Here is a 26311-nt window from a genome sequence, read left to right as displayed (position 1 = left end):
TTTTTTCACTCTTTCTTCTTGGAAAAGGCAAAGATAATGCACTATAGGGTCTTTGAAAATTACAATGTTGAATATAAACCTTTTTTTTGTAATTTTTTTTTTTTTGTTTAGAAAAAATATTTAATTCTTATATTCTGTTTGAATTTGACAAAACTGAATATGATAATTTGCGTGTATCAGAGTGACTGTACAAACTGACATATCAGCTTTAAAATAATACCAGTATTTAGTACCTATTTAGTACCTGTTTAAATATTTAGTACCTAAATCATTAACAAAAAAAATATTTAAAAATTCACAATTTACAATTTCAGCACAGAGGTTCCGTATTGTGCAATTGTTTTTATACAATCATTTAGTACCTATTTGTTACCTAAATACACATTTTTATTAGATCACTAAATCAAAAAAAAAAGTTTATATTAGCGAAATTAAAAAAAATATATAAATTAATTAGATCTTGTACAGTGGGCCATTTATGTATTTAATGAGCTACTATTTTCGCCGTGGTGTCAGTTGTTATGGGGATTCCCAAAAATCTGTTCATGAACCCTTTCTCTTCCTCATATAAATAAATGTCAATTTTATATAAAAAGTATTATTTAACTTATTTCTATTACCTAACTTATACCATTATCTAACATTAAATATGCAAAATATGTACATTTCAAGTTTCAGCTTTTTGTTATCCTAGTAAATAAATCGCAATGACACTGCCATTTTATGCAATAAACGGTACGATAAAACATATGTAAAAGTATGAGTGATAACATTATTAATTCCAAATTCTAATTAATATTAAAATAAAGAATACATTTATAATACATTTGAATCAATAAAATCGTTACAGTCAATTACTGATTTGGACAATAAAACACTTATTTTTATACAAAATCGTACTATTTCGCAATACTTTTAATTTGAATAAAATACAACAATTTTAAATATATGACAAGCACACGTAGACATCTTGCACGTTCTGTCCGTCATGCGGTACGCTTATGTCATCACCGTACAAAAACCTCCTTAGTAACTCTTTGCAACTATCGCTTAAATCTCGCCTCGCCGTCACGCGTAATAAAATATTAAGTAAAGAATTTTAAGTAAAGAAAATAAATAAGATATAATACTAATTGTTGTATAGAATAATTAATACATATTTTGCTACTTTCTTATTTGGTTACATAATCTTTATTTTTTGTCTTAGTGATCTAGTAAAAATGTATGTTGTGGTACCAAATAGATACTAAATGATTGTGCAAAACAAAGGCCAAAACAGAGCTTGCCTAGAAAAGGCGATTGTCCTGCGAAACTTTTAGCGCCAATTCATACTCGAGATATTTCTTTTTTTAAATAATATTAATGTTATTTAATGAAAAGCCTTTTTTAAAAGATTTATTGAAGGTAATAAAAAAAGGAAATAATATGCACCACATCACCACTGCATAAAATTGCACTAGCTATCAGCATAATTTTACTTCCGTGTCTAGTCTATAACTATCCATCAACTATCTTGAAAAGGAATTTTCAGGATTTAAAAAAATAAAAATTTCCTGAAACAAACGATATAATCACATCATTTTTAAAAAAAGTTTCAATTAAATTTTGAACATGTATGGAATATGGAAATAAAACCTAAAGTTTAAGTTGCGTTTTTACCGTTCACGGCGATTGCCACCAGCTGCGAGTTCATGCTCGAGAGCTGCGATTTTTTCTTCATGACGCGTGCGTTGAGCTTGCGCCCGCCGTTGCTGTTCCTCGAGTGCTAGTACAATCTTTTCCAATCGGTGGATCTGTTGCTGCTTGTTCTCCAACGTCGAAAACAGTTCTTGAATTTCATCAGCCTTTGAGGCTATCTGTTTGTTTACCTTAAACATTGCAGAAAATTTAATATGATATATATTTTAAGCAAGATTATTTATGACTACTTAAAGTAGTAAAATTAATCAATTAATGTTTTATGACTATTCGAATGATCTATTATTAGTAAACGTTGTTTATAAAATATTTTACCTTGTTTAAAAACGATCATACATAAATGTGTATGCTTCATGTATTACTTTCGAATATTCATAAGTTTTGTCGGCTCTATCGGCTAAACCGTATAAATATGTAGTATAAAAACAATACTAAAAAAAATAAACCATTTAACTATATATTAACAGTCTTCAAAATATTTAAAAAAAAATCTCACTTCATCTACAATTTTCATACGATGCTCAAGATCTTGCTGTAATTCGTTAAGTTCGCGACTTTGTTCAGTTTCTTTATCCTTAAGCATATCTATCAGATCCTCGCGTACCTAAATATTATTAGGTATTATTATGCTTTTAAGACCACACTAAATAATATTTAATTTAAAAAATAATAAAATTAAGAATTCTAACTAGATCTAATCCAACGAGTTTAAGCAGGCAATTAACCTTAATGACAATTGCCTGGGCACGCGATGTTTTATCCTGATGTTCAAGTTGCTGATCTTTTTGAATTATAAGTTCTGATAACTCTTCATTACGATGAACTGCATCTAAGAGACTCATTTTCATTCCCATAATCTGGTAAATAAAATAAATGATAAATTATCTTGCTTTTTAAGGATAAGTATTTGAATCAAAAAAATCAAAGTATTTTATCCGTGCAGTGACGGAGAAAGAATACATTTCACTGTCCGTCTCGTTCCCATAGGTGTCGTAAGAGGCGACTAAGGGATATCTGAGCGGCCATCTGCTCATCTGGTGGTAGGATGTTAAACATCCGCTTGGCTTGTTACCACCGTACGCATGGTGACTCTCGAACGAACTCGTGAAGCGGCTTGCAGCCGCGTTTCGAGGTCAGCCATCGTACAGCCAGTGCCCGAGCGAGTATTGCCGAGATGGGTGTTGATCCAATGGAGACGGCTGTTGAACCAATGCCGGGGGAAACTGTATTGACCTGCCGGACAGGGAGACCCGAAGAAACGGCTGTTCCGCTGGCCGCCCGTGGCATAGTACAGGGGCCCGAGCGTGCCTAACCAGCTCGCGAGGCTGCCCCACCAGGCCACGCATAATCTCGGGATGGACCGTCGTGCCGGTTGGTGACCGGAAGGTGGGGTCCCGGCGGCCACTTCCGGGGGGGTTCGGGGGCCCTTCCTTCCGGCGGGTCAGTGTATTTTTCCTTTTGGCAACCACTTGGGGAAACACGCCTCCACACTTTGCCCATCCCTATCGTGGCAATACGTCGCTCGCTTCACGTCTCTTTTGAAGAGGCATCTTGCGGGCCGGCAAGGCGAAGGCGGCTAGTGCAGAACGTTTTTCCCGTCTGTACTGGCCGTCGTCGCGTTTGGACTCTACTACCACTTACCATCAGGTGCAGTAGAGTCATTTGCCCTCCCGGCAAATATAAAAAAAAAAGAATGGTAATAGAATAATAGTACCTCCTTTTGAAGATCTTGGTAGCTGATACCATTTTCAGTTTCCTGACATTTTGCTGAATCGCGATTGTGTGCTTGCAAATCGTGGAAATATTGCTCGTATTGATTGACTTTTTGTTCGCTAAAAAAATATCAATTTAAAAAAATTGCTTAGTTTGAACAAAAGTTAAGCTGTAATATAGGTACTTACAACAGCTTATTATTTTTTGTTAGATCTCTTATTTGAATTTGCATTTTCCCAATTATATCTTCTTTATTTAAAAGTTCGGCTGTTAACTTTTGCTGCATACCTAATTTGTTCTCAGATTCCTAAAATGAACTATCTCGATAAGTATATTTTTGGATAATGTCGTTAAATTTATGTTTAAAATTACAAGACGTAATCATCAAATATAAAATATAAATAAGATATTTGATAGGTATATAGTATACTTGGTCCGTCAGTTAATACAATGGTTATGAATTTTGATAGTGAAAATTAGTTTAAAGAAATATCTAGACGTTGTTGATAATCACCGCTATTTTAGTAAAAGTTTCCAGAAAGCGCACTTTTTCCGTTTTACATGTTTTTATTTCCTCTTCCATGCTTCGTAATATATCCTTTGTAGCTTGAAGTTCGGCCCACAAATCCATTTCTCGTTCTGTAGGTAAATCTAAAACAAAATATATATATTATTTTTACTTTGCAAAGACAAATAATAAAAGTAATTTTAACGAAGTTCCTTATTCCCTACCAGGATTTTGTCTGTTTTCGAGCTCAGTAATCTTAGTTTTTAATTCTTCTATTATGCTTTGACTCTCTTTGAGCGAGCGTTCGAGATTGTGCTTTTGTTCAGTTTCTCTTTGTGATAAATGTCTTTCTTCATCTAGCGCAGTCATCACTTCTTTTAATTTGTTATTCAATTCTTGTACTTCTGTTTTGTGTTGCATAGTCATTGATTGAATTTGTTCTTTTAGACTATTTACCCTGGTAAGATTTACACATTTTATTAATTTATTCATTCGATTCTGTCCTGCTTTAAAAGTGAATTATACAAGCCTATTTATGAAACGAATTTTGCTAAGGTATCTTTAATACATATGTGCTACAACTTACTCTGTTTGAAGTGAATCACGTTTTTGGGCTAAATGGCTACTGGCTACTTCGCCTGTCTTTAGAGATTCTTTCAATTTTCTTGCCTTTGCTTCTGATTGAACTTCTCGTTGTCGACTCTTGAAAATTTTAGAAAAGTTGAAGTTTTTATAATTACATTATAAATATTATTTACGAAAAGAAAATATATTGTTTTTAATACGCAGCTACAATATCTGTATTAATCGATTGGTTTTATGCATATACATATATATGTATATTATATTTTAGATTTGGTATGTTATTAACTAAGTTTTATAAACAAACTGGTTCTGTACAAATTACCTATATCTATCTCATACAGTTTGTTATATATATATATATATTGTTTGACGTTTATGGGTTATTTTTTAAATTTATTTCGGGCATCAGGACTCAATAAAATACAATAATAATGCACCGCTCTTTGGAGTTAACATACCAAGTAATAAAAACAGATTTATTGTACTCAAGTTTATCGGTATCAACCAGATGCACTATCTAAGCCTTATGATATAAATATAGACAAAGTTAATAAGACCTGATCTTGTAGAGCTTTAACAGTGCCGGTCAGATTAGCTATACTCGCTTCGGCTTCGCGGAGCTGGCGGTCAAATTTAGAGACGCGTAAACGCGTTTGCCGTAATTGTGACTCTGTCGTTGCTAATTTATCTTTTAGAGCCGTTTTCGCAACACGCTCTTCTTCTAATTCCCGTCGCGTTTCCTGAGCAGTCAAAATTATTACTTTAATAAAATAAAAATGTTCTTAAGATTATTGAGAATAGTGTTTATTTTTTGCCTTTATGAGTAGGAAACTTTATGGCTTCATTATTTTTTTATTTAAAATCAATTATTTACATACATCTAAGTACGTAATAACATACTTTGCTGTTTAATTTGTCTCTGTGACATTTAGTTTATTTAAAATTCTTTTACTGGTGGTAGGGCTTTGTGTAAGCTCGTCTGGGTAGATACTACTTGTGGCGTCCACCACATGAGTGAGTGAGAGAGAGATCCGCGTGAGTTTCATTTCTTATTATAATATTCTCACAGACCCTAACACACGCATCACTTACCCATATACTCATCAGATTCTACCGGTTTGAAAGAGAGCCAGTGTTATTACAAGCACAAGGGCCAACATGTTGGTGGCGAATTGGTTAACATTTCTTACAATGCCAATGTCTATGGGCGTTGGTGACCACTTACCAACAGGTATATGCTCGTCTGCATACTATACTAAAAAAAATTGTAGACACTAATTACCTCTAAAACTTTAACAATTTCAGGATCAGTTTCCGGCAATTCATTTTTCGGAACGCTGGCTTCTAAATCTTGGCGCAATTGTGCCACATCTCGCACTAATGCTTCACCAACCGCAACTAAAGTAGATCGCTCTTTACATACTCGCCTGTCGATACAATTATTATTAGATCATTTTATTTTGTAGACATACAACTCATATTAGTGTTATAACTAACAACTGCTTTTTATAACAGATTTAAAAGGAAAATTAATTGAAAATATGAGTAAACGTAAAAAATATTGTAATAAAACATACTTCGTTAGCGAGGTAACTATAGCTAAAGCGTCATCAGCTTGATTTTTGAGATTCCGGAGAGATTCACAAAGTTCGAGCCCCTGCGAGTTATACTGGGCAATTTTATCCATGGCTTCATTGCTAGCAATGTCCTGTTTTAATGAGGATAAGTCATTTGTTAGTATAGCTATAATAACAGTCCTTTAGAAATATATGAAATTAATGCTTTTTATAAAATATGTTTATCTATTAGTTTGTCTATTGAAAATGTGAATTTATAAAAAAAACATACGTGATATGATAACTTAGATGTATAGAAACAATTATTGAAAATAAGCAAGATACAAGCAATTTACATACGTCTTGTTTAATTAATGTCTTAATCCAATCTATTATCTCCTGTCGGCCAGAAAATGCTTGAAGGCATAGCTCAGCAAAACATGCTGGAATTTTAACTACTTTTGTATACACTTCGGCCAGCGCACTTTCATCTATAACCAACATAAATTTGTTTCAAGTTAACAACATTGATAAATACCTCCCCTCTTATACACAAAAAACTGCTTTGTATAGATCAAAAATTGAAAATGATTTGTATAGTTAAAAATATAAAAATGCGTACCGATTGGTACAGTCGTATTAAAAAGTTCCAAAACTCCATCGGTAGCAGAGGAAGCAGCTGCATCACGACATAGTTGCGTCACTTCGTTTGGAGCCCAGTCCGCCACATTGAAAATCACTAACTCATTTTGCCCTTCGCCACCAGCCGTGATACCCTCACGTAACATTTGGTTACGCAGATTTTGAAGAATTTCAAAAACTTGCAATACTGCTTGCTAAATAAACAAAAATTAACTCAATCAACCAAATACACCTATACACATATAATCAAATCAACTTGAACATGCTTTTCCTCACATATATATATATATAAACAACACTTCTAACAGTACTTATACGAATAGTCGAGGCATGTGACAGTTAGCGCAAACTGGTTTATTTCAGTATAGTCACTGTGTTTATTATACTACTACAAATGCAAAAACGTCTTCATGCTGATTTGCTTGTACGTATTTATAGGCTTATTTATAAAAAAAATATCAATACTCTTAATTTTTGCCTAGCCAGAGAATATTTGTATTATTTTAATTCATTCAATTTGCACACCCTGATAGGTGGAAAAAAAAAACTAGTTCAGTCTCCTAAATAAATTTATTATATATTAAGATATTTAGTTAAATTTTAAAGATAATTTATTTTGTTATAGTTGTAAATACATAATTTTTTACGAAAAACTTGAAAAATACCTGTTTTATGTCAAGTTCCTTTTTCATTCGGTGAAATTGCTTTTGTTTTGCGAAATAAGACGATTTTAGATAGTCTTCATCATTTATAGATGGGGGGGTATTATGAGAAGTAATCGGTGTAACTGGCCGCTGCACTGAGTTTAATGGCATAGACGGTGTTTTGGGTCTCGTTGTTGGTGTATGTCGTTGTGGTGTATTTGGACGACTGATTGGAATACTGTGGCGTTGTGTAGATTGTAGCGGTGTACTTGGCCGACTCGGTATTTTTGGTGTTTGTGGTCGCTCTTGTACTGGTGTTTGTGGTCGATCTTGTATTGGTGTTTGTGATTGATCTCGTACTGGTGTCTGTGGACGCTTTCTCATAGTTTGCTCTGTAAGTATTTTGCAAAATAAATTTAAATCAACACCGTAAACGTTTTTTTTTTTTAAATAGTAATTCTTACCTGTTTCTGAATCTAATACAACATCCATGAAAATTTCTCGCTCGATTCGTCTATCTGCCGAACAAATAGATAATTTTTGGATTTTGATAATTGGCACATATAAAAGTTTCAGGTTTGAATGACCTGTACACGTGACAGTAGTGAAGCATATTTACGTCGGAATAGGTTTCCATAAGCGCTTTAATCAAATTCTGTCTATTAGTTTTACTTTCATCAAGCCCAAAGAAGTTTGAATTTAATAAATTTTAACAGATAGAAAATAAGAATAATATACATAACAATCATATATATATAAAATAGATGTCAATAAATATAACATACCATAGGAATCCATGCTAGTATATTGTAAATCATCGCCACTATTATCTGTTACGCTTTGCGTGTGATTTTGGTCTACATCTATTTCCTTTTCTGTAAAATTGACAGGTTCCAGTACTTGTTTTACAGGTATCATCTATAAGTTTTAAATGTTTTTAGTACAAATAAGTCAAAATAAATGTCACAAAAGCCATTAAAATACTTACATCAAAATCCGTAACGACCGGTCGAACTTCACTCTCACAATTTCTATTAATCTTAAAAAATAAATAATATAAGTAATTTTAAATAAAAAAAATTAAACAACTATGAACTTTTATAAAATACTAACTTTAATTTCTGTTTTAGAATCAGATTTTGGGCAATTGCGTGTGACAGCAGTTCGAATCTGTAATAATAAATAACTATATTTTACAATAAATTCAATAAACAATGATTTCATAGGTTTTCTTAAGCCCTAAAAGGGTTAGCGATATTTTAATAGCCTACGAAGAAATTGATTATATACACAATAACTTTTAATCTTTTTATACCAAATTTTAATAGCACTCTTCTTTTTAACGAGAACACACCTTCGAAGAACTTGGTGAGGGTGGAGATCGCATAGGCGATTGACGCTGTGTCGGCGGAGCAAGATTACGGTTCATGGCGTTGTGGGCGGCCCGAGCTGAAGAAGCGGCTGTCGGTCGAGGCGCTAGGCGCGGGCTTAAAGCATCTGTTATAGACCCATAAATAGTAATGCTATGAATACACAATGAGTACTGTTAGTTATTATTTATTATTCCTGTGGTAGATAATAATATTTTGCTCAGATTAAGATTAAGTGTAGGCACATTTTTCAAAATATACTGAAAACACATCGTGCTAGTGGTTAATAGCTAGTTATTTAGCTTTAAAGGATATTTATTAGATCTATTATTTTTAACAAATTTTCAGCAATAAAATTGATTGTTAAAACAAGCATTAATTATTATTTATAATTCGAAAATTTTAGTGTAATCTTTTTTTTTCTTATCAAACTATAATATGTTTCTAGGATATATATGTCTAAATTCAAAACGGAAAACTTAATTCGGACAGTATCATCAGTCTTCAGTAGTGTTTAAAAACAGAATATTTCAATTATTTTCTATATATCTTTTTAAGCTTTTATATTACTCATATTATCCTTCTGATTGTTTTGAACAATACGGAAACTACGCCTAGTTAGTAACGCTGGACGCAAACGAAACGGGGGACATTATCTCATAAGGAATAAAGCAACACATACGTGGTTTATCTTTCTGCGGTTTAGTAGTCGTCATTATAAACACATTCACTGAAAAATTAGCAACTTAAATGAATAAAATTGTTTTTATTTGAAAACGTTTGAAATTTTGATATAACGTTAAATGTCTAATTTACATTCCATTTTCAAAAAATGCAAAATGTATTAATTTTTTTAAATCAAACAGTTTCATTGATTAAAAATTGACGTACTTGACGTTTACTATTTATTATTCCACAAGGTGAGACAGATGGACACCACTGCGTTTTTCCATCCTTCCTTCGTCTTGAGCTTCATTATACTTCACGTTTTTTGTTTTATCTTTGAATTCTGTTGCAATAATTCGGCGCCAAGATTTATTAGAACGCCTACGCCTTATTTTAGTTTCTGAAACATTCTATAACAATGGTTCTTTTGGGATTAAGGTTCTAGTTTTCAACTTTATTCGCCTATCTTAGACCGGTATGGCAGTTACGACAATCTAAAAATATTCAGGTTTAATGTAAAAACTGAGCGGCTGTACTGGTACTGGAAGCTCCAGTCAAACATTTATTAGGCGTTATAAATGGAATCGAATTGGTCATTATGGAATGGAATTGAATTGTATATTATACCTAGTAATACAAATAGACTTACATATTATACATTATGTATATATAATATATATACTATATAAAGAGTTCGTCAGTTTTATTTGCCTGTTTTTTTTTCTTCATGCCGATGCTTGTAACGCCTGTGACTTCCAATCCTATTGGATTGGTTTTGGCGATTATGGTCATCTTTCATAGTAATTGGTCAAACGGTATACATACATATATCAACAGCCTTTTTTGTATGTATAAGAAGATAAAGTTATTCTACTTCTCTATAGTCTACGATAGTTTCTCCACAAAATCCATAGGAAATTTATATACTCTTTGATCGTTTTCAAGATGTAAAGAAAAATAAACTAGTAGACAATGTTGTCTTTGTATTTTTCTTTATAAGAATTGTCAAAACTCTCTTTTTGTCTTCAGTTTGGCTAACTTAAATGTATTTTAGCTTAAAATTTTGAGTAACAAAAGGCTACATAAATAGAGATATATATATATTTTTATAAAATAATTAATGTGATGTAATATGTTGCTGGCGATGTCAGGAGATCCGAAAACACAAGGTGTTTGACTATATTTATTAACAAATAAATCTAAAGGGGTTTCGTGCTGGTGCATGGGCGTCGCCGTACCGCAATACCTACTTGTGTTTAAAAATCTACAGTATAAAAACGTTCATCATAAATTCATTCAAAAAATATTTACGGTGCATAGTGTTAATATTTTCTGAAAGATTTTTAAGAACTTCAAACATTATGTTTCTATGAACTTGCGTGAGATTAGTTGGATTTTACCGAATAACATTTAAAATATTAATACAACGTTCTATTTTTTTATTGTCAGAATCAAAAGATGCAATTGTATGTCACACCAAATGCCGCATTCCACAACGTTTATCATCCGCACAACAACGATCTGGAAAAACTAACCCAAATGAACAAATGGTATTTTTTTAGCGATAACAAATTATGTAATGGTAATAAATAATAATATGATATAGTATAGCATACTGTATAAATGTTTTATCTTTTTTTAGAAAAATGAAATACCAAAAGGACTAAATAAGGATTTAGCGAGGTTATATCTCGGTGAGGTTAGTGTCGTTATTTTTATATGATATTCTTTGTCAATGCCAATAAAAAATAATTATTTATCTTTAACTTGCCATGTTTAAAATAATAATAGCTTCGCCCAAAATCTGCAAATCGTGTGAGCGACGGCTTGGGTGATTCTCGAGCAGCTCGTCCCGAGCGAGAAAAGCTTTATCCGGCTCAAAAGGTAAAAATGAAAAAAAAAAATTCCAATTAAACATTTAATAGAAGTTGTAGCATTAATTTACTTTTTATAATAGGTATTGTTTGTGTTGTTTGCCTTTGTGTATATAGTCAGAAAATAACATCAACGAGTATTGCTTTTTAACGCAAGAAATCTTTTTTTAAAGTAACTCTTCTTCTTTTTAATAAGCCTCTTAATGCCTCGCTGCCTGGCCCCCTTCTTTCTCGAGGAGAAGGTTTTATCACAACATTTTAATACTATACACTACTATTATATTGTACCAACACTATAATTTATTCAAATATATCGCCTAAAAGATAAGTTTGTTTGTATTTCTGTTAGATTTTATAAATTATAATTTAATGTTGCAAAATACATAAATGTCTGCCGGGAGCAAGGAGAAATTTGAACAGTCATAATCTCCGAGATACAATGCTGCATCCACATAGGCGATTGTAGTAAATTTTTACAAGGTTTATTATGTATTACTTTTTCTAAATAGCCGTGAGCTATAAAAATACAAATTAGACACGGACGAACAGTCTCTAATTAAAATATATAAAAAGTACCTTATCGCACTATAATTGCATACTTGTATAATATCATTTTGAACAAAAACGTGTATATACCATTATTACTATTTTATAGTCAATAGTCGTTTATTGTTTTAACTATTTTACATGTTTGCCTAAGGATACGAAACTCAAATACATATTGGTATTAAGCAATTGCGGGATTATGATTAAATAAAACTATTTCATTTAAAATTGAATTACTAACATTTACATAAGTCACCCACCCTTCAATGAACATATTGTAGATATTGATAAGCGGCACTGTGGAGGCACCGGCCTTCTGTTGCACTGTTAGTGTTTAACGCTACTTTAGTTAAATTTTAAACCACCGCAGCCAAACAAATAGACTTGCAAGACAGTATCAGTGATAAGAATTATGTTTAATCATAATAAAATATATAAAGTGTTATAACTCAACATCATTGGTTAAATACTGAAACCCTTCAAGTATGGTATAGGTACAACAAATAATTCCAAACTTATGTATACTAAGACACGAATAACATATATACAAAACTCATACTTAATTTTTAACTTCGTTGATGTATATTCATTAGAGTGTATGATGAAACAAATTGAAGTATGTTCAACTTTTCATGGCTAACAAGGATATGAAACCGTACTGTGTACATGACATACAATAGTTTAAAATTTGACACGCTCCACTCTTCCTTCGTATTAATATTTAGATAAATTCTTTAAAAAATAAATACACATTTACGTTTGCAATAAATATTTTATGATACATATGATACGCTATGATAAGAATTTTAAATATAGTTTTATCAAGATCATATTTCAACAAAAATAAACTGGAGTCCGACGAAATTTTAACTCAATTAAGTTAAAGTTTTTTAATATATTGGTTTAAAAATAATAATGTCATCCAGTCCGATTTCGGTCATGGTGGCCAATCTCAAGAGAGATCAGCCAACTGCGCCAGAGATATTATAGTGCACAAGTGTGCGCGCAAACACATGTGCACACTCTATTCTCTAGGTCTCATAATCCGATGGCACGGCAATCCGGCACGACCGGAAAGAGTTCAAGCGCTGGACCAACGCGGCTTTACGTGCTTTCCGAGGCACGGGAGTGTACACACTTCAAACTTCCAGATTCCGGGCTGCTACTGAGAATTTTTCTGACAGAAAAACCCCAATAACTTTTTATTGGCTCGACCTGGAATTGAACCCAGGACCTCCGAGTCCGCGGCCTTACATCCAGCCAATAGACGAACGAGGTAGTCTTTTAAAAATTAGTGTTCCTTAAAAATAAAAATGTTAAGTACCTACGTAAATATAACAACTGTAATTGAAATATTCTATAGCCAAGCAGCAAATACTTAGTATTGTTGTGTTCCGGTTTGAAGGGTGAGTGAACCAGTGTTATTAAAGGCGCAAGTTAACATCTTAGTTCCTAAGGTTGGTGGCACATTGGCGTTGTACGGGATGGATAGTATTTCTTATGGCCACAGTCAATGGGCTTAACATCAGGTACTTCACTTGCCAGTCCACCTAATATAAAAAAAAATTAAATATATATTACAGTCTTACTAAAACAATGAACCCAATAATATTTGTTCTTTAGAAACGAAATTTTTTTAAATTTTACAAATATATAATTATAGGGTAATTTAAAAATTAAAATTGTTTTAGAATCCAGTATCGTCATTGAATAAAAAACATTTAAACGAGAAACTGCACGGCGCTACTAACAAAGTTGGAAAGCAAGTTATTACTGTTCCTTTAAAACAGGTACGGTAAAAAAAGGCTAAAAGTTAATTTTTTCAAGCTGTTAGGGGTAAGTAAAGTATTATTTTTCAAATTGATGTTTAATTGGTTTCCGAATTAACGTACCGTAGGCTGAGATTAAATTTTATCTTAACTATTTTGATATACAAAATCCTACGTATGTACTAGATTAAATGTATGAAAATTACATTTTTTTCATGTTATAAAGCTATAAAGCTGGCGAGCATTTCGGTATATGATTTGCTCATGGTTCATAACGATAACGATTAAAGGGCAATAGCAATCGGCTTAGTCAGTTAATTATAGTCTCACGTCACTTACGTTTTTGACTTATATGTAGCTTGGCACATGTCGACCCCCGGAGGACGTCCATCTATTATTCTGACTTATGTAGTGATATATTTTTTAAACTTTTTATGATTTAATAAAATGTGTATAATATTTTCATAACTGGCAGACCTGAATTGTTAGTTTGTAGACTAGTTGGAAGGTAAACATATCAACTATCAACATTCCTGGGGATTGCTCCTAAAAAAGTTTCGCTTATATCTCGAAAACGGTGGTTTATAGGGGGAATATATTACAGCAAAATTAAAGCTTATAAATTTATTACAAGGTTGCTTCTTTTTTCACGTGGGATTTGTAGATTTTGAGATTAGCGCGCTTAAAAATGCAAAAAAGAACTTCGATTTTATAATATTAGTACATATTACGAATTGCGATTTATTTATACTACACCATTTTAATATTGTGAGATTGTGAGATAAGGTAATTCATTCTAAGCTTCATCTAAAATAAAATAATAATAATAACAAAATTATTTAAACCTAATGTTTACGTAATAGCTTTTGATAAATGTTTCGTGTGTTTTAAAAGGTTCATTACTTATTAATGGCTTACAGCAATTAAAAATCCATATGTTCGTTTTATTATGTAAAATAATATTAAAAGCTTATATTTTTTTTTACAGAAGTCCATAACGAAATCAACGAACCAAAACAAAGTGATAAATCTTCCCGACCAGGTTAGAAGTCAAGCGAAATTCGTTATACACGTTAATAATATATATTTACTTATACCTGATAAATAATGTAACAAATTGTGGGGAATAGAAACGATGCTTTTTTTGTTAATCCTTTGATATCAGTTATATCATTATATGGTTTCTAAAATAATCATTATATAATTTCTAGTAACTCTTGTATTCATTAAACAATATTCGCTTCATAATGCAATCATTATATAGCTATATACATTTCGAAATACATGTGAACCGAAAAGCAGTAAAAATGATTAACTTGAAATTGCCGACCATTAATGAATCTTCATTATGAACTTTCTCCGCCGTCTTTAAAAATGTTGTACATTTTCGAATCCCTAATATGTTGAATGACGTTTATTTTGTTAAAATATCATAGGAAACTATTCAAAAATATGAAGATTTAGAAATAAAACGAGACTTCTCTGATACTAGTCCATTGTGCAATGACATAGAAGAGGTTTCCGTGGATTACAACGAAGGGGGTAAAAATATTTAACATATATGAAACAAATTGATTTAAATCGTAGTATATTGATTTACATGTGTATTAAGTAAAATTATTTTCGTGTTGTAGTGTATTAAATTATTTTCGTATTGTAGTGTATTATATTATTTCTTTTTAATAAATTATTTATATTCCACTTTCTAGATTCTGTCACTTCAAAAAGTGATAAAATATTAAAACTCACAAATATTTGGCAAGAGAAAATTACACAATTCGAAGGATTGAAAAATGAATTAAACGATAGACAGGTAATAATCGCTTTATTGGCTATGTTACACTAAAAATTAACAACATCATGTAGACGGATATAATTTTTATCAATCATATTATAAAAGGCAGATATTTGTTTGTTGGTTTATTAAAAAAAATGTATGCTCTGAAACTACCGAACCAACTGTATCTAGAAGTAAAATAGGTTATATTTTATTTAAGTAATAAGAAAATTTCATCATGGACCCTAGGCCAATTGCAATTTTTTGACAACTCCCGCACTTTAAAATAATATTGTCTATAGCTGTCGGAGCATATTTTGCAAACTCTAACGTGTACTTAGAACTTGTGATTTTCTGGCGCTGTGTCAGTGACAAAGAAGCTAATTCACTTATTATCCATTTGTTTAACATGATACACATTTATTTAAAGCTTTTATTTGCACTCTAATCTCAGTATAGTATTAGTATATTTAGGTAATAGATGTGCAAGGCTCGTTGTCGTTAAAATAAATTGTTGCAGTATTGTATCATTTTGATCATTTTTTGTTTGCTTTTACTGAAAATTAAAAGTTGATGAGTAAGTAAAAACTTTATAGATAAGGTTATAAGGCTTAAAATGTAATCTGTTATTATGCTATCGATAAATATAAATATGTATGGATATTTTTGGAGAATGTTGTTTTTTAAGATATTGCTATTTTCCTTAATATTCATTGTTGTATAAAGGTGTTGATATGATCGACCATTTATTGTCAGTTGTATAAATAATAAATTAATCAACTACAGTCAACTTGCATGTGTTACTTCATTTGTCCAAAGTATAACTGGTACGATCCAAGGTACATCAGGTCTGTTGCACCTTGGACAGTTTTCCCTTTTTTTAACGGTTTTTTTTTCAAAAGCGGGTTGTAAAAAATTCTATAAAACTTTTACAATCAATCATTTTGATCACTTAGGAATTTAAATTTCTCATACATCATCCCAGCAGGAGTTTGAACACATCAAAAGTGAAAAAATAAACTAACATGCCGAAATTATTTCTAAATATTCTGCGAATCGAAAACGTTAACTCGAATTTCGTTGTCAGAATTTTTGAAGGGCCTTTAAATGCTTTCAAATATTACATATCATTAACAAATATATTTGAACTTGCATATATTTAAACTTGCTGGCTCATTTTAAATGAAAAATCAATTCCAATTCTATATGTTCGGCAATAGTTATTCATTATATATTATTTCCAGGGTATCCAACAATGCATAAATATAATTAAAAAAAAGTGGTGGACATACTATTTAAAAATTAAAACATTCGCAATAAATGTTACAATGTTTTTTTTTCAAATTGTTAATAATAAAACTGTTATCATCTGTTCAAGGAGTTTGTTTTTTAAATATTTAATAAAATTAAGGATTTTAACTGTCGTAGATTGCTATAATGGAAGTTTATACATCGTTACGAAGCACTAAGCAGAAGTTGTCAGCGTTGGGCCAGAGCGCAAGTTTACCTTCTACGGGTGATTTACATGATATCATAAATAAAACTAATATGGCTCCCAATCAGCTGCTTAAGATGTGGGCTGAGTCAAAATGTCAAAAAATTGGTGAATATCCCATAAAATAATGTTGCAATGCAAAGTTTTCGAGAAAATATATTTTAATATTTATCATATATTGATATTTCATTTGACTAAAATCTGTTAAAAAAATATATTTTTTCATCACCTAAATTTATACTGCTAAAAGAAATTGATTTCTTTTAATATAGTTTACCTATTAAAACGTGATAAGCATGGGGTGGTAAGCACAACTTCCAACAGGCATATATGCGTTACAATTTAATAATTATTTGATTTCGAAATGACATTGAAATTAACCTTAAGTACATAATATATTCTATTTTCATATAACGACCTATACACAGAAGTTAAAGAAGATAATAAGAATGCTATAACAATAGACTTAAAGAGGTTACATGACATGCCTGCAAAGTTAGTAGCTACATGCGAACAAGCTTTGGAGACCAGAAAAAATTTAATTGAATGGCTTGAAAATTTAAAAAATAGTAACAAGGTATTTAATGTAATATTTAATATAAAAATATATATTTTATAATTTTTGGTTTTTGAAACATCAGTAACAAACAGCCTTTAATATCTATTAAGTAGTTTCAAAAAGTTAAGTTATATTATTTTTAAAATAGCAAAAAATACTAAAGTAATTTTAAATATATAAATTTTTAAATTAGAAGTTTGGAAAACAATCAAAGACGTAGGTAGTTCTAAAAAACTACTTATATGTTTTTTTTAAAACTACACAAACGAATTAAAACTCAAATTACTAACTTATAACGTTAGCAGTGTTAAATAAAAACATGAATATTACATACTGAAACAAGAATAAAATAACCTTCTCCTTTTTATTTTCTTAAGTTACTGTGATAAAAAAAAATTTAGCAAAATTATTGATATATTCAACAACGTTAATAGATATATTTAAGCGTCATCTGTAGGAAAATGCTCTTAATAAATCCTATAATTTCAGGGCTGTCCAAAGAGTACTCTTGGAAAAAAAATTAATGAATTCATTGCAGAAAACGATATGTTAAGTAGTTCTTTGAAAAACAAAGAGAATGAATTTGTCACGGAAATCAGTGATTTTATAAGGTATTATAACTTTCTTATTTAACTAAAAACGTATCCACATTTCATTGCATGAAATGTTATGTTTTGTTTTATTATTTGCAGAACTTGCTGGAATGAGGCAATTTCTGTACAGCTACGCAACGAAGGTCTGATTTATGAATTATCAGAATTAAATGCTTTGAATGCTAATCTTAAAAAGCAGATAAGCAACTTTGAGCATCAAAAATCATATATAAACAAAGTAAAATTGGAGGTAATTACTTCAACCAGACTTTAAGTAAATAAAGCTTACCTGTAAGGCTGATATGATCCGATGGAACTTGGAACTTTATCTCATTTGAGACTTATTAAAAGCTAGTAATTTGAAATTTATATGTACGTAGGTGCACGCTTTATTTCATTAACAAACCTTTTGGACACCTGTTAAAATCATCTAAATATACATATGAACTACGAATTTAACCCTGACAGGGCTTAGAAGCAGAGCTAAAACAGGAAAAAATTAAGAGGATGTGCTTGAAAGATAGGTTGTCGCGCGCAGAGGGACAAATTAGGATCGGTGAAGAACGGGCGACACTTCTGGAATCCGCTCTAAATGAAGCTCAAGCGCAGACTCGAACCTTAGAACGAACGAAGCAACAGCTACAAGAAAAGGTATCTGTAACTTATACGAAGCTGACTGACAAGTCAGCTTAAGTAATCAGTTCCATAACTGATAAGTTCCATATTTTTCAACACTTTAAGCAATAATTAACCTGCGAAATTTTTATTTATGATACGAATGCAGAAATAAAAAATGATCACCGCTATCCATACATTGGAATTTCTTACAGGTCTAACATGTGAGCCACCAATCATTACTTATTTTATATACTATATTGTGCACTACATGGATATAGAAACAGCCTTATTATAATTGAACTTAATGTGTAGTCGCCTCACGGCTACTAAAGTATTTATTCGAGAACTGCTGCTTCGTGACATAATAACTCTAACAAACGGGTCTGCTTTGAAAAAACTTAAAGATATATATTTGTTGAATAAAATGCATCATTCAATACAATAACACCTGTGTGTTTATTGTTATTCTAAATAAGAATTGATATTCTAATAAATTAAAAAAATATTTGGTTATTTAATATTTAGAGTCAACAATTACAACAAGAGTTCAACAATAAATTGGACAAGTTAAAAGAATGTATGAAAGAAAATACGACTCATTTGGAAGAAATCGCTCTCGCTAAGGAAACGTTGCAAGAAGAGTAAGATTTTTTACTTATGCACATTTCTTAGAAAGTACGATATATTATTTACTTTTATTTTAAACACTTAATATAAAGGCAAATAAACTTATATTTTTACAAATAAAATGGTGTCAAAGCCTGATTAATATGTTTAATTTATTTATTTTTTAAATATTATATAATAGAAAAGAAGAACTACAAAGTAAACTTGAAGAATTATCGAAGCATTATGAAGAATCCATGTCAAATATGAAACAGGAAATAAATAAAAATATCGTTAATCTGATTGACGTTGAAAAAAAATACAACGACGAAATGGAAATCAAAAAGCATTTGCAAACAACAATTGAATCTCAGTGTGCCCATTTAGTTGACTTTGAATTACGAAATAAAGAAATGGCTCAAAAGTTAAAGGAAAAGGATTCTGCATTAGGTAAGAAATAAATTCCTAAAATAAAGATGCAATCCCTTGATGCAAAATCCAGATGTATTTAAAAAACTAATAAAACAAAATGTAAAGACATTATTAAATTTCATAAAATAATTATAAGTTCAAAGACATAACTGTTATTATTATAAACTACAATAAAATAATAACACATGTAATAGATGTTATTCAATAAAATCAATGAATTTGGTCGGGGTAAAACATAGCGACAGTTAAGAAAAAAGGATATTTTCCAGGTCTATTTAACATATGAATTATTATAACTTTCAGATGAACTTGTCATTTATAAAAGAATATCTGAACAAACCCAACAGGCATTAGATGAAACAAAAATTGAAATGGAAAAATATAAAGATCGCTTGTCGGAACAAATGGACACCGTTCACAAATTAGAGGTCTAATACTTTTTTTTTTATATTTGTCGGGGTGGCAAATGACTCTACTCCACCTGATGGTAAGTAGTAGTAGAGTCTAAACGCGACAGCGGCCAGTACAGTCAGAAAGAATGTTCTGTACTAGCCATCCCCGCCTTGCCGGCCCGCAAGATGCCTCTTCACGCCTCGTTTGAAGGAACCCGGGTTGTAAGAGGAGGGGAATACGTGAGCTGGTAAGGAATTCCATTTTTTGGAAGTGCGACAAAGAAAGGAGTTGCCAAATTTCTTTGTGCGCGATGGAATTGATGTCACAGTTAGGCGGTGACATCGAGAACCAGCTCGCGTGGACTTAAGAAGGAAGAGGGAAGCAGGAATTAGAGAGAATAATTCCTCAGAGCACTCGCCGTGATACAGACGATAGAAAGCGCTCAGTGCTGCTATCTCGCGACGCAATTGTAAAGGTTCAAGGGTGTTTGTGACCTTTACGTCGCCAATAATGCGTACTGCACGTCGCTGCAACCGGTCCAAGGCCTCCATTAGGTACTTAGCGGAGCCATCCCAAAGGTGCGAGTAATATTCAACGCAAGACCGTATCTGTGTTTTGTATAACAGGCACAGTTGTTGTGGCGTGAAAAAACGCCGCATTTCACTGCCCCTCTCTTTCCCATGGGTGTCGTAAGAGGCGACTAAGGGATATCTGAGCGACCATCTGCTCATCTGGTGGTAGGATGCTAACATCCGCCTGGCTTGTTACCACCGTACGCATGGTGAAAAACTCGTGAAGTGGCTTGCAGCCGCGTTTCGAGGTCAGCCAGCGTACAGCCAGTGCCCGAGCGAGTATTGCTGCGATGGGTGTTGGTCCAGTGGAGACGGCTGTTGAACCAATGCCGGGGGAAACTGTATTGACCTGCCGGACAGGGAGACCCGAAGAAACGGCTGTTCCGCTAGCCGCCCGTGGCATAGTACAGGGGCCCGAGCGTGCCTAACCAGCTCTCGAGGCTGCCCCACCAGGCCACGCATAATCTCGGGGTGGACCGTCGTGCCGGTTGGTGACCGGAAGGTGGGGTCCCGGCGGCCACTTCCGGGGGGGTTCGGGGGCCCTTCCGTCCGGCGGATCAGTATATTTTCCTTTTTGGTAAACATTTGGGAAAACACGCCTCCATACTTTGCCCATCCCTATCGTGGCAATACGTCGCTCGCCTCACGTCTCTTTTCCTAATTTCCAAATGGTAGCGCAAATAAGAAATAACGGTCGTTCAGCGGTGCACACTCCCACCATACCCACGCTGTTTGAGGTCGAGTTCTCTAACATCCGAGGACTCCACGCTAACCTCAACGCTGTCCACCACCATCTCGAGACAGCACGGCCAGCAATGTTGTTTCTCACGGAGACGCAAATACTCCGCCCTGCCGACACCAGCTACCTTAACTATCCCGGCTACATGCTTGAAGAATCTTTTAAAGCGAAAGCCGGAGTATGCTTGTTCGTCAGGGCGGATGTTTGTTGTCACCGATTGCGCTGCTTGGAGGACCCCTCCTTCTCCATGTTGGTGGTACGTGTGGACCTGGTTCGTCAGAGTCGAGTCTACGTGTGCCTCTACAAATCCCACAATGGTGACTTGGAGACAAGCCGATTATTCGACCATCTTAGTCGGGTGGCAGATGCTGCGCAAGAGCAGTTTCCTAACGCGGAATTGGTGTTTTTGGGGGATTTTAATGCTCACCATGAATCATGGTTGAAATCCCTCAAAACTGACCATGCTGGAAGAACTGCTCATGCTTTTGCTCTCACACACGACTTGACCCAACTGGTTGATCAGCCCACCAGGATCCCAGACATTGATGGGCAAGCGCCTTCTCTACTGGATCTTCTGCTGACTTCTCACCCGGTGGAATATCAGGTTGTGGTTCAAGCTCCACTTGGTTCTTCGGATCACGGCCTTATATCTACCAAAGTGCCACAGGCCAAGCTGCCGCCATCAGCGGTATGCAAACGTCGCGTTTGGCACTATAAGTCGGCAGATTGAGACGGTATGCGCGATTACTATGCGTCAGTTCCTTGGAAGGAACGTTGCTTCAGTGGGAATGACCCGACAGCTAGTGCCGCTGCTGTTGCTGATGAGATCATGTTAGGAATGCAATACTACATTCCTAGCTCAGATCTCATCAGTAGGGGTACGCGTAACCGTTGGTTCACGCGTGAATGTACCGACGCTGTATCATCTAAACAGGCGGCATATCGCGCGTGGATCAACGGCTGCATTAGTGGGGCATCTAACATTGACTCACTGAAAGCAAACTACAATAAAAATTCCAAGTCCTGTAGGAAGGCATACACGAGAGCGGATGCACAGCGCATTGTACAGATTGGTCATGACCTTATTTCGCATCCTAGGGGCTCCCGTAGCTTCTGGCGTCTGACCAAGTCTGTGCAAAACAATTTCTGCCAACCTTCGCTGCCACCGCTCAGAAATCCGGACGGATCGCTAGCTCACAGTCCGCAGGAGATAGCCGACCTCCTGGCTAAACTCTTTGCCGACAACTCTGTGATCGATGATTGTAGTGCGCAGCCACCAACAATACCTTCATGTGGCCACACGATGCCTGACATCAAAATCAGGCAACGTGATGTGCGTGCGGAGCTGCAATCACTCGATATACGGAAAGCTAGCGGTCCCGATGGAATACCAGCCATTGTGCTGAAGAAGTGCGCGGCGGAGCTGTCTCCTGTGTTAACGCGCCTGTTCCAACTTTCTCTCTCTTCAGGATGTGTGCCGGAGGCTTGGAGAAGAGCTAATGTGCAAGCGGTTCCCAAAAAAGGGGATCGGTCTGACCCGGCAAATTATCGGCCAATAGCTATCACCTCAGTACTTTGTAAGGTGATGGAACGGATTTTAAACAACCAACTGATCCATTACCTAGAAGATCACTGTCTAATTAATGATCGTCAATACGGGTTTCGACCAAAACGGTCCACAGGTGATCTTCTAGCGTACGTAACGCACCTCTGGGGTGAAGCTATCGACAAGCATGGAGAATCGTTGGCTGTCAGCCTCGATATCTCCAAGGCTTTCGACAGGGTCTGGCACAGAAGTCTTCTCTCCAAGCTACCGGCATATGGTCTGCCTGCTCAGCTATGCACCTGGATTGCCAGCTTCCTACACAAGCGTAGCCTTCGTGTTTTAGTAGATGGTTGCGCTTCACAATTCTATGTAGTGAATGCTGGGGTCCCCCAGGGATCTCTGCTATCTCCCACACTCTTTCTTTTGCATATCAATGATATGCTCTCCCTTGGGAACATACATTGCTATGCAGATGATAGTACAGTGCATGGTGGATACCACGGACGCGCAGTGGCTGGGCGGGCGGAAACTGAGGGGAGGCGGGAGAATCTTGTTATTGAACTCGATAGGACATTAGAGCTCATCGCCAAATGGGGTTCTGATAATCTTGTTGAGTTTAATGCCAAGAAAACACAGGTGTGCGCTCTCACAGCGAAAAAGTCACCATTTTACCCTCATCCCTCCCTCTGTGGCACACCGCTGATGATACAAAGCAAAATCGCCATGCTGGGGATGGACGTTCGCTGCGACCTTAGTCCAAGGGATTACATCGAGGCTATTATAAAAACAGCCTCACGAAAACTCGGAGTTCTGAACAGGGTGCGGCGTTTTTTCACGCCACAACAACTGTGCCTGTTATACGAAACACAGGTACGGTCTTGCGTTGAATATTGCTCGCACCTTTGGGATGGCTCCGCTAAGTACCTAATGGAGGCCTTGGACCGGTTGCAGCGACGTGCAGTACGCATTATTGGTGACGTAAAGGTCACAAACACCCTTGAACCTTTACAATTGCGTCGCGAGATAGCAGCACTGAGCGCTTTCTATCGTCTGTATCACGGCGAGTGCTCTGAGGAATTATTCTCTCTAATTCCTGCTTCCCCCTTCCTTCTTAAGTCCACGCGAGCTGGTTCTCGATGTCACCGCCTAACTGTGACATCAATTCCATCGCGCACAAAGAAATTTGGCAACTCCTTTCTTTGTCGCACTACCAAAGAATGGAATTCCTTACCAGCTCACGTGTTCCCCTCCTCTTACAACCCGGGTTCCTTCAAACGAGGCGTGAAGAGGCATCTTGCGGGCCGGCAAGGCGGGGACGGCTAGTACAGAACATTCTTCCCGACTGTACTGGCCGTCGTCGCGTTTGGACTCTACTACCACTTACCATCAGGTGGAGTAGAGTCATTTGCCATCCCGGAGCATATAAAAAAAAAAAAAATTATATTTTTGTTGGATTTTACAGCAAAAATTGAAAAATTCCTATGAATTAGAAAACAAATTAAATGAAGAAATTCATAAAAAAACAGAGTACATAACAGAACTGGAAATCAAGCAACAACTTTTGATTGAACAATCACAGGAAAAGTACTTATTTTACATACTTCAATTATTTATATTTATTCATTTATAATTCTGCATTTGACAAATGTAACCCTATTTAATAAATAAGTGCCTAGACGAACGAGCTTCGCTCGGCTCTAATACCAACATAATCACTTTTTTTTGTGAAATTCCGCGTTTTTTAGGACTGACACATGTATAGATAAATTTAAAAGAAAAACCCTGTTTAAATACAAAATTTCAATCGTTTCCAAGATACACAAAATATATAATCTACATATAAACAAGATTTGTTCATTGGAAAACATAAGATATAATATTTAATAAACAGATAATTCTTGTAATTTACAGTGAATCGAAAATGGAAATTTACGAAGAACAATTACTCACATTAAAAAACCATATAACTAAGTTAAAGGAACATTTTGGAGAATTTGACAAACTAAACAATCTTCATGAAATGGTATAAAATATTTATATTTATTATGTATTATAAGAAACAATTTGTCTTAAAAGTATTTTAAAAGAATTTTTGCCTTCATTTCAAATGGCTAAGGGCTTGGCGAGCACTATTTTTTTCGTATTCCGGGTGATATAAGAGAGAATCATGAGCAAATGACTTAATAAAGCTTATTTTTTTACATTTTTAAAACTACGTCCCGTGATGATACTTAATCCTGGATGTCTGCATTATGGGTTTCTTTTATTTCTAGGAAGAATTTGATCATCAGCCTCAGAGGCAGACATAAGCAAATAATAATTTAGTACCCTTTTTATTTCATAATTTCAAAACGTTTTATTACATATACCAAAATGCTCGCCTTGATAAGTTTTAAAACGCAAACAACCAACACTAATTTTTTTTTTCAAATTTAAGTTTTAATATTTTAGTAAGTATCTTACGACTCTATTTAAATTCCTGTGCGTTTCTTAGATAAACCAAGAAAATGCTACATTCAACGAAACAAGGCGTCAAAATAATGAGCTAATTCAAGAAATAGAAAGGAATAAAGATATTTTAAAACAGTTAACTAATTCTATAGTTGAACAAGAAGGACTTATCAAACAGAAAGAAAATATATTGCAAATACTTTCTGAAAAACAAGAAGAACAAGCAGATATTTTACAGTTAAATGGACAAATTATTGAAAAGAACGCCGAAATCGAATCTCTTATGAATAGTATTGAAACCAGAAAAGAACAGATCGATCAATTAGAAAAAATAGTTCTCACTTTAGAAGACCGAAATCGCAAAGCCTGTATTCAAAAGCGAAGAGATCATGACAAAATTTGTACACTGGAAAAGAAGATTTTTGATTACGAATATTGTATAAAACAAAAAAGCAAAGACGTACCATCTAACGATCTCGATAATATTATTAAAATACTGGAAGATGAATTAGGAAGTCAACTTACAACAACAATTGAATCACCTGTAATCAATACAGATCGTAATTATTTCAATCTTATCAATAATAATGAAAATGTTAAAGTTGACTATGGTGAATATAAAGACTACGACAAAAACCAATTATTCTCACAAATAGAAAGAAAAGAAAAAACATCAACAAAATATGTGAGGGAAAACTTTCAAAAACAAAACGACATTTCTAATAATAATGATATACAGAATATTGAACATCTTGGATGGAAACAGGCTATAACAAATATCGACACGCAGAAAGGGATACCAAGTATTGATAGCAAAAGTACGTTTATTCCTGTGTCGCATTTAAAAAATGACACATTTTTATGCGTTAAAGAAAAAAAACATCTTCAGCTTTCGAAAGAGAAATTAAAAAATGTTCATTGTATTGAATTAAATCAGGCTCGTGACCAAAAAAAAATTA

The 26311-nt window shown here is 34.0% G+C and overlaps 2 protein-coding genes across 3 annotated transcripts; one reads left to right on the top strand and one right to left on the bottom strand.

Moving 5' to 3' along the window:
* Positions 1–1261: 1261 nt before the first annotated feature.
* Positions 1262–9520, bottom strand: LOC126781802 (myosin-9-like). 2 transcript variants are annotated; one of them, XM_050506844.1, is made up of 21 exons: positions 9399–9520; positions 8701–8843; positions 8460–8516; positions 8335–8385; positions 8132–8264; positions 7811–7864; positions 7368–7738; positions 6683–6896; positions 6421–6551; positions 6082–6212; positions 5787–5931; positions 5062–5244; positions 4506–4621; positions 4144–4376; positions 3926–4062; positions 3600–3718; positions 3413–3530; positions 2424–2555; positions 2195–2302; positions 1660–1868; positions 1267–1553 (listed from the first exon to the last, which is right to left on the bottom strand). In XM_050506844.1, the coding sequence occupies exons 1-21, from the start codon at positions 9430–9432 to the stop codon at positions 1535–1537; spliced, it is 2838 nt and encodes a 945-aa protein (XP_050362801.1). In that variant the 5' UTR covers positions 9433–9520; the 3' UTR covers positions 1267–1534. The 2 variants fall into 2 exon arrangements, with proteins under 2 accessions (XP_050362802.1, XP_050362801.1); XM_050506845.1 differs by lacking the exon at positions 2195–2302 and having other exon boundaries at positions 1262–1553.
* Positions 9521–10514: 994 nt separating this feature from the next.
* LOC126781915 (putative leucine-rich repeat-containing protein DDB_G0290503) lies at positions 10515–26297 on the top strand. Its single transcript, XM_050507037.1, has 16 exons — positions 10515–10551; positions 10832–10932; positions 11025–11076; positions 14560–14613; positions 15281–15384; positions 16777–16951; positions 17272–17338; positions 18095–18245; positions 18464–18646; positions 19139–19254; positions 19422–19669; positions 19955–20079; positions 24364–24485; positions 24813–24924; positions 25396–26170; positions 26290–26297. The coding sequence occupies exons 1-16, from the start codon at positions 10515–10517 to the stop codon at positions 26295–26297; spliced, it is 2430 nt and encodes an 809-aa protein (XP_050362994.1).
* The last annotated feature ends 14 nt before the right edge of the window (positions 26298–26311 follow it).

Source organism: Nymphalis io, chromosome 4 (assembly GCF_905147045.1).
Source record: "Nymphalis io chromosome 4, ilAglIoxx1.1, whole genome shotgun sequence".
NCBI lineage: Eukaryota > Metazoa > Arthropoda > Insecta > Lepidoptera > Nymphalidae > Nymphalis > Nymphalis io.
Note: the sequence above shows the minus strand (reverse complement) of the source record. Positions and strands in the feature narration are given on the sequence as shown.

Excerpts from the sequence above, each read along its gene's own strand:
- LOC126781802 (XM_050506844.1), bottom strand. The coding sequence starts at position 9,432 with ATGACGACTACTAAACCGCAGAAAGATAAACCAC. Across the intron at positions 8,844-9,398 it reads ACCGCAGAAAGATAAACCAC|ATGCTTTAAGCCCGCGCCTA; the intron begins GTATGTGTTGCT and ends GGTCTATAACAG. Across the intron at positions 4,622-5,061 it reads TTAAAGCTCTACAAGATCAG|AGTCGACAACGAGAAGTTCA; the intron begins GTCTTATTAACT and ends AAAATTTTCAAG.
- LOC126781915 (XM_050507037.1), top strand. The coding sequence starts at position 10,515 with ATGTTGCTGGCGATGTCAGGAGATCCGAAAACACAAG. Across the intron at positions 18,647-19,138 it reads AGCAACAGCTACAAGAAAAG|AGTCAACAATTACAACAAGA; the intron begins GTATCTGTAACT and ends TTTAATATTTAG. Across the intron at positions 19,670-19,954 it reads GGAAAAGGATTCTGCATTAG|ATGAACTTGTCATTTATAAA; the intron begins GTAAGAAATAAA and ends TATAACTTTCAG.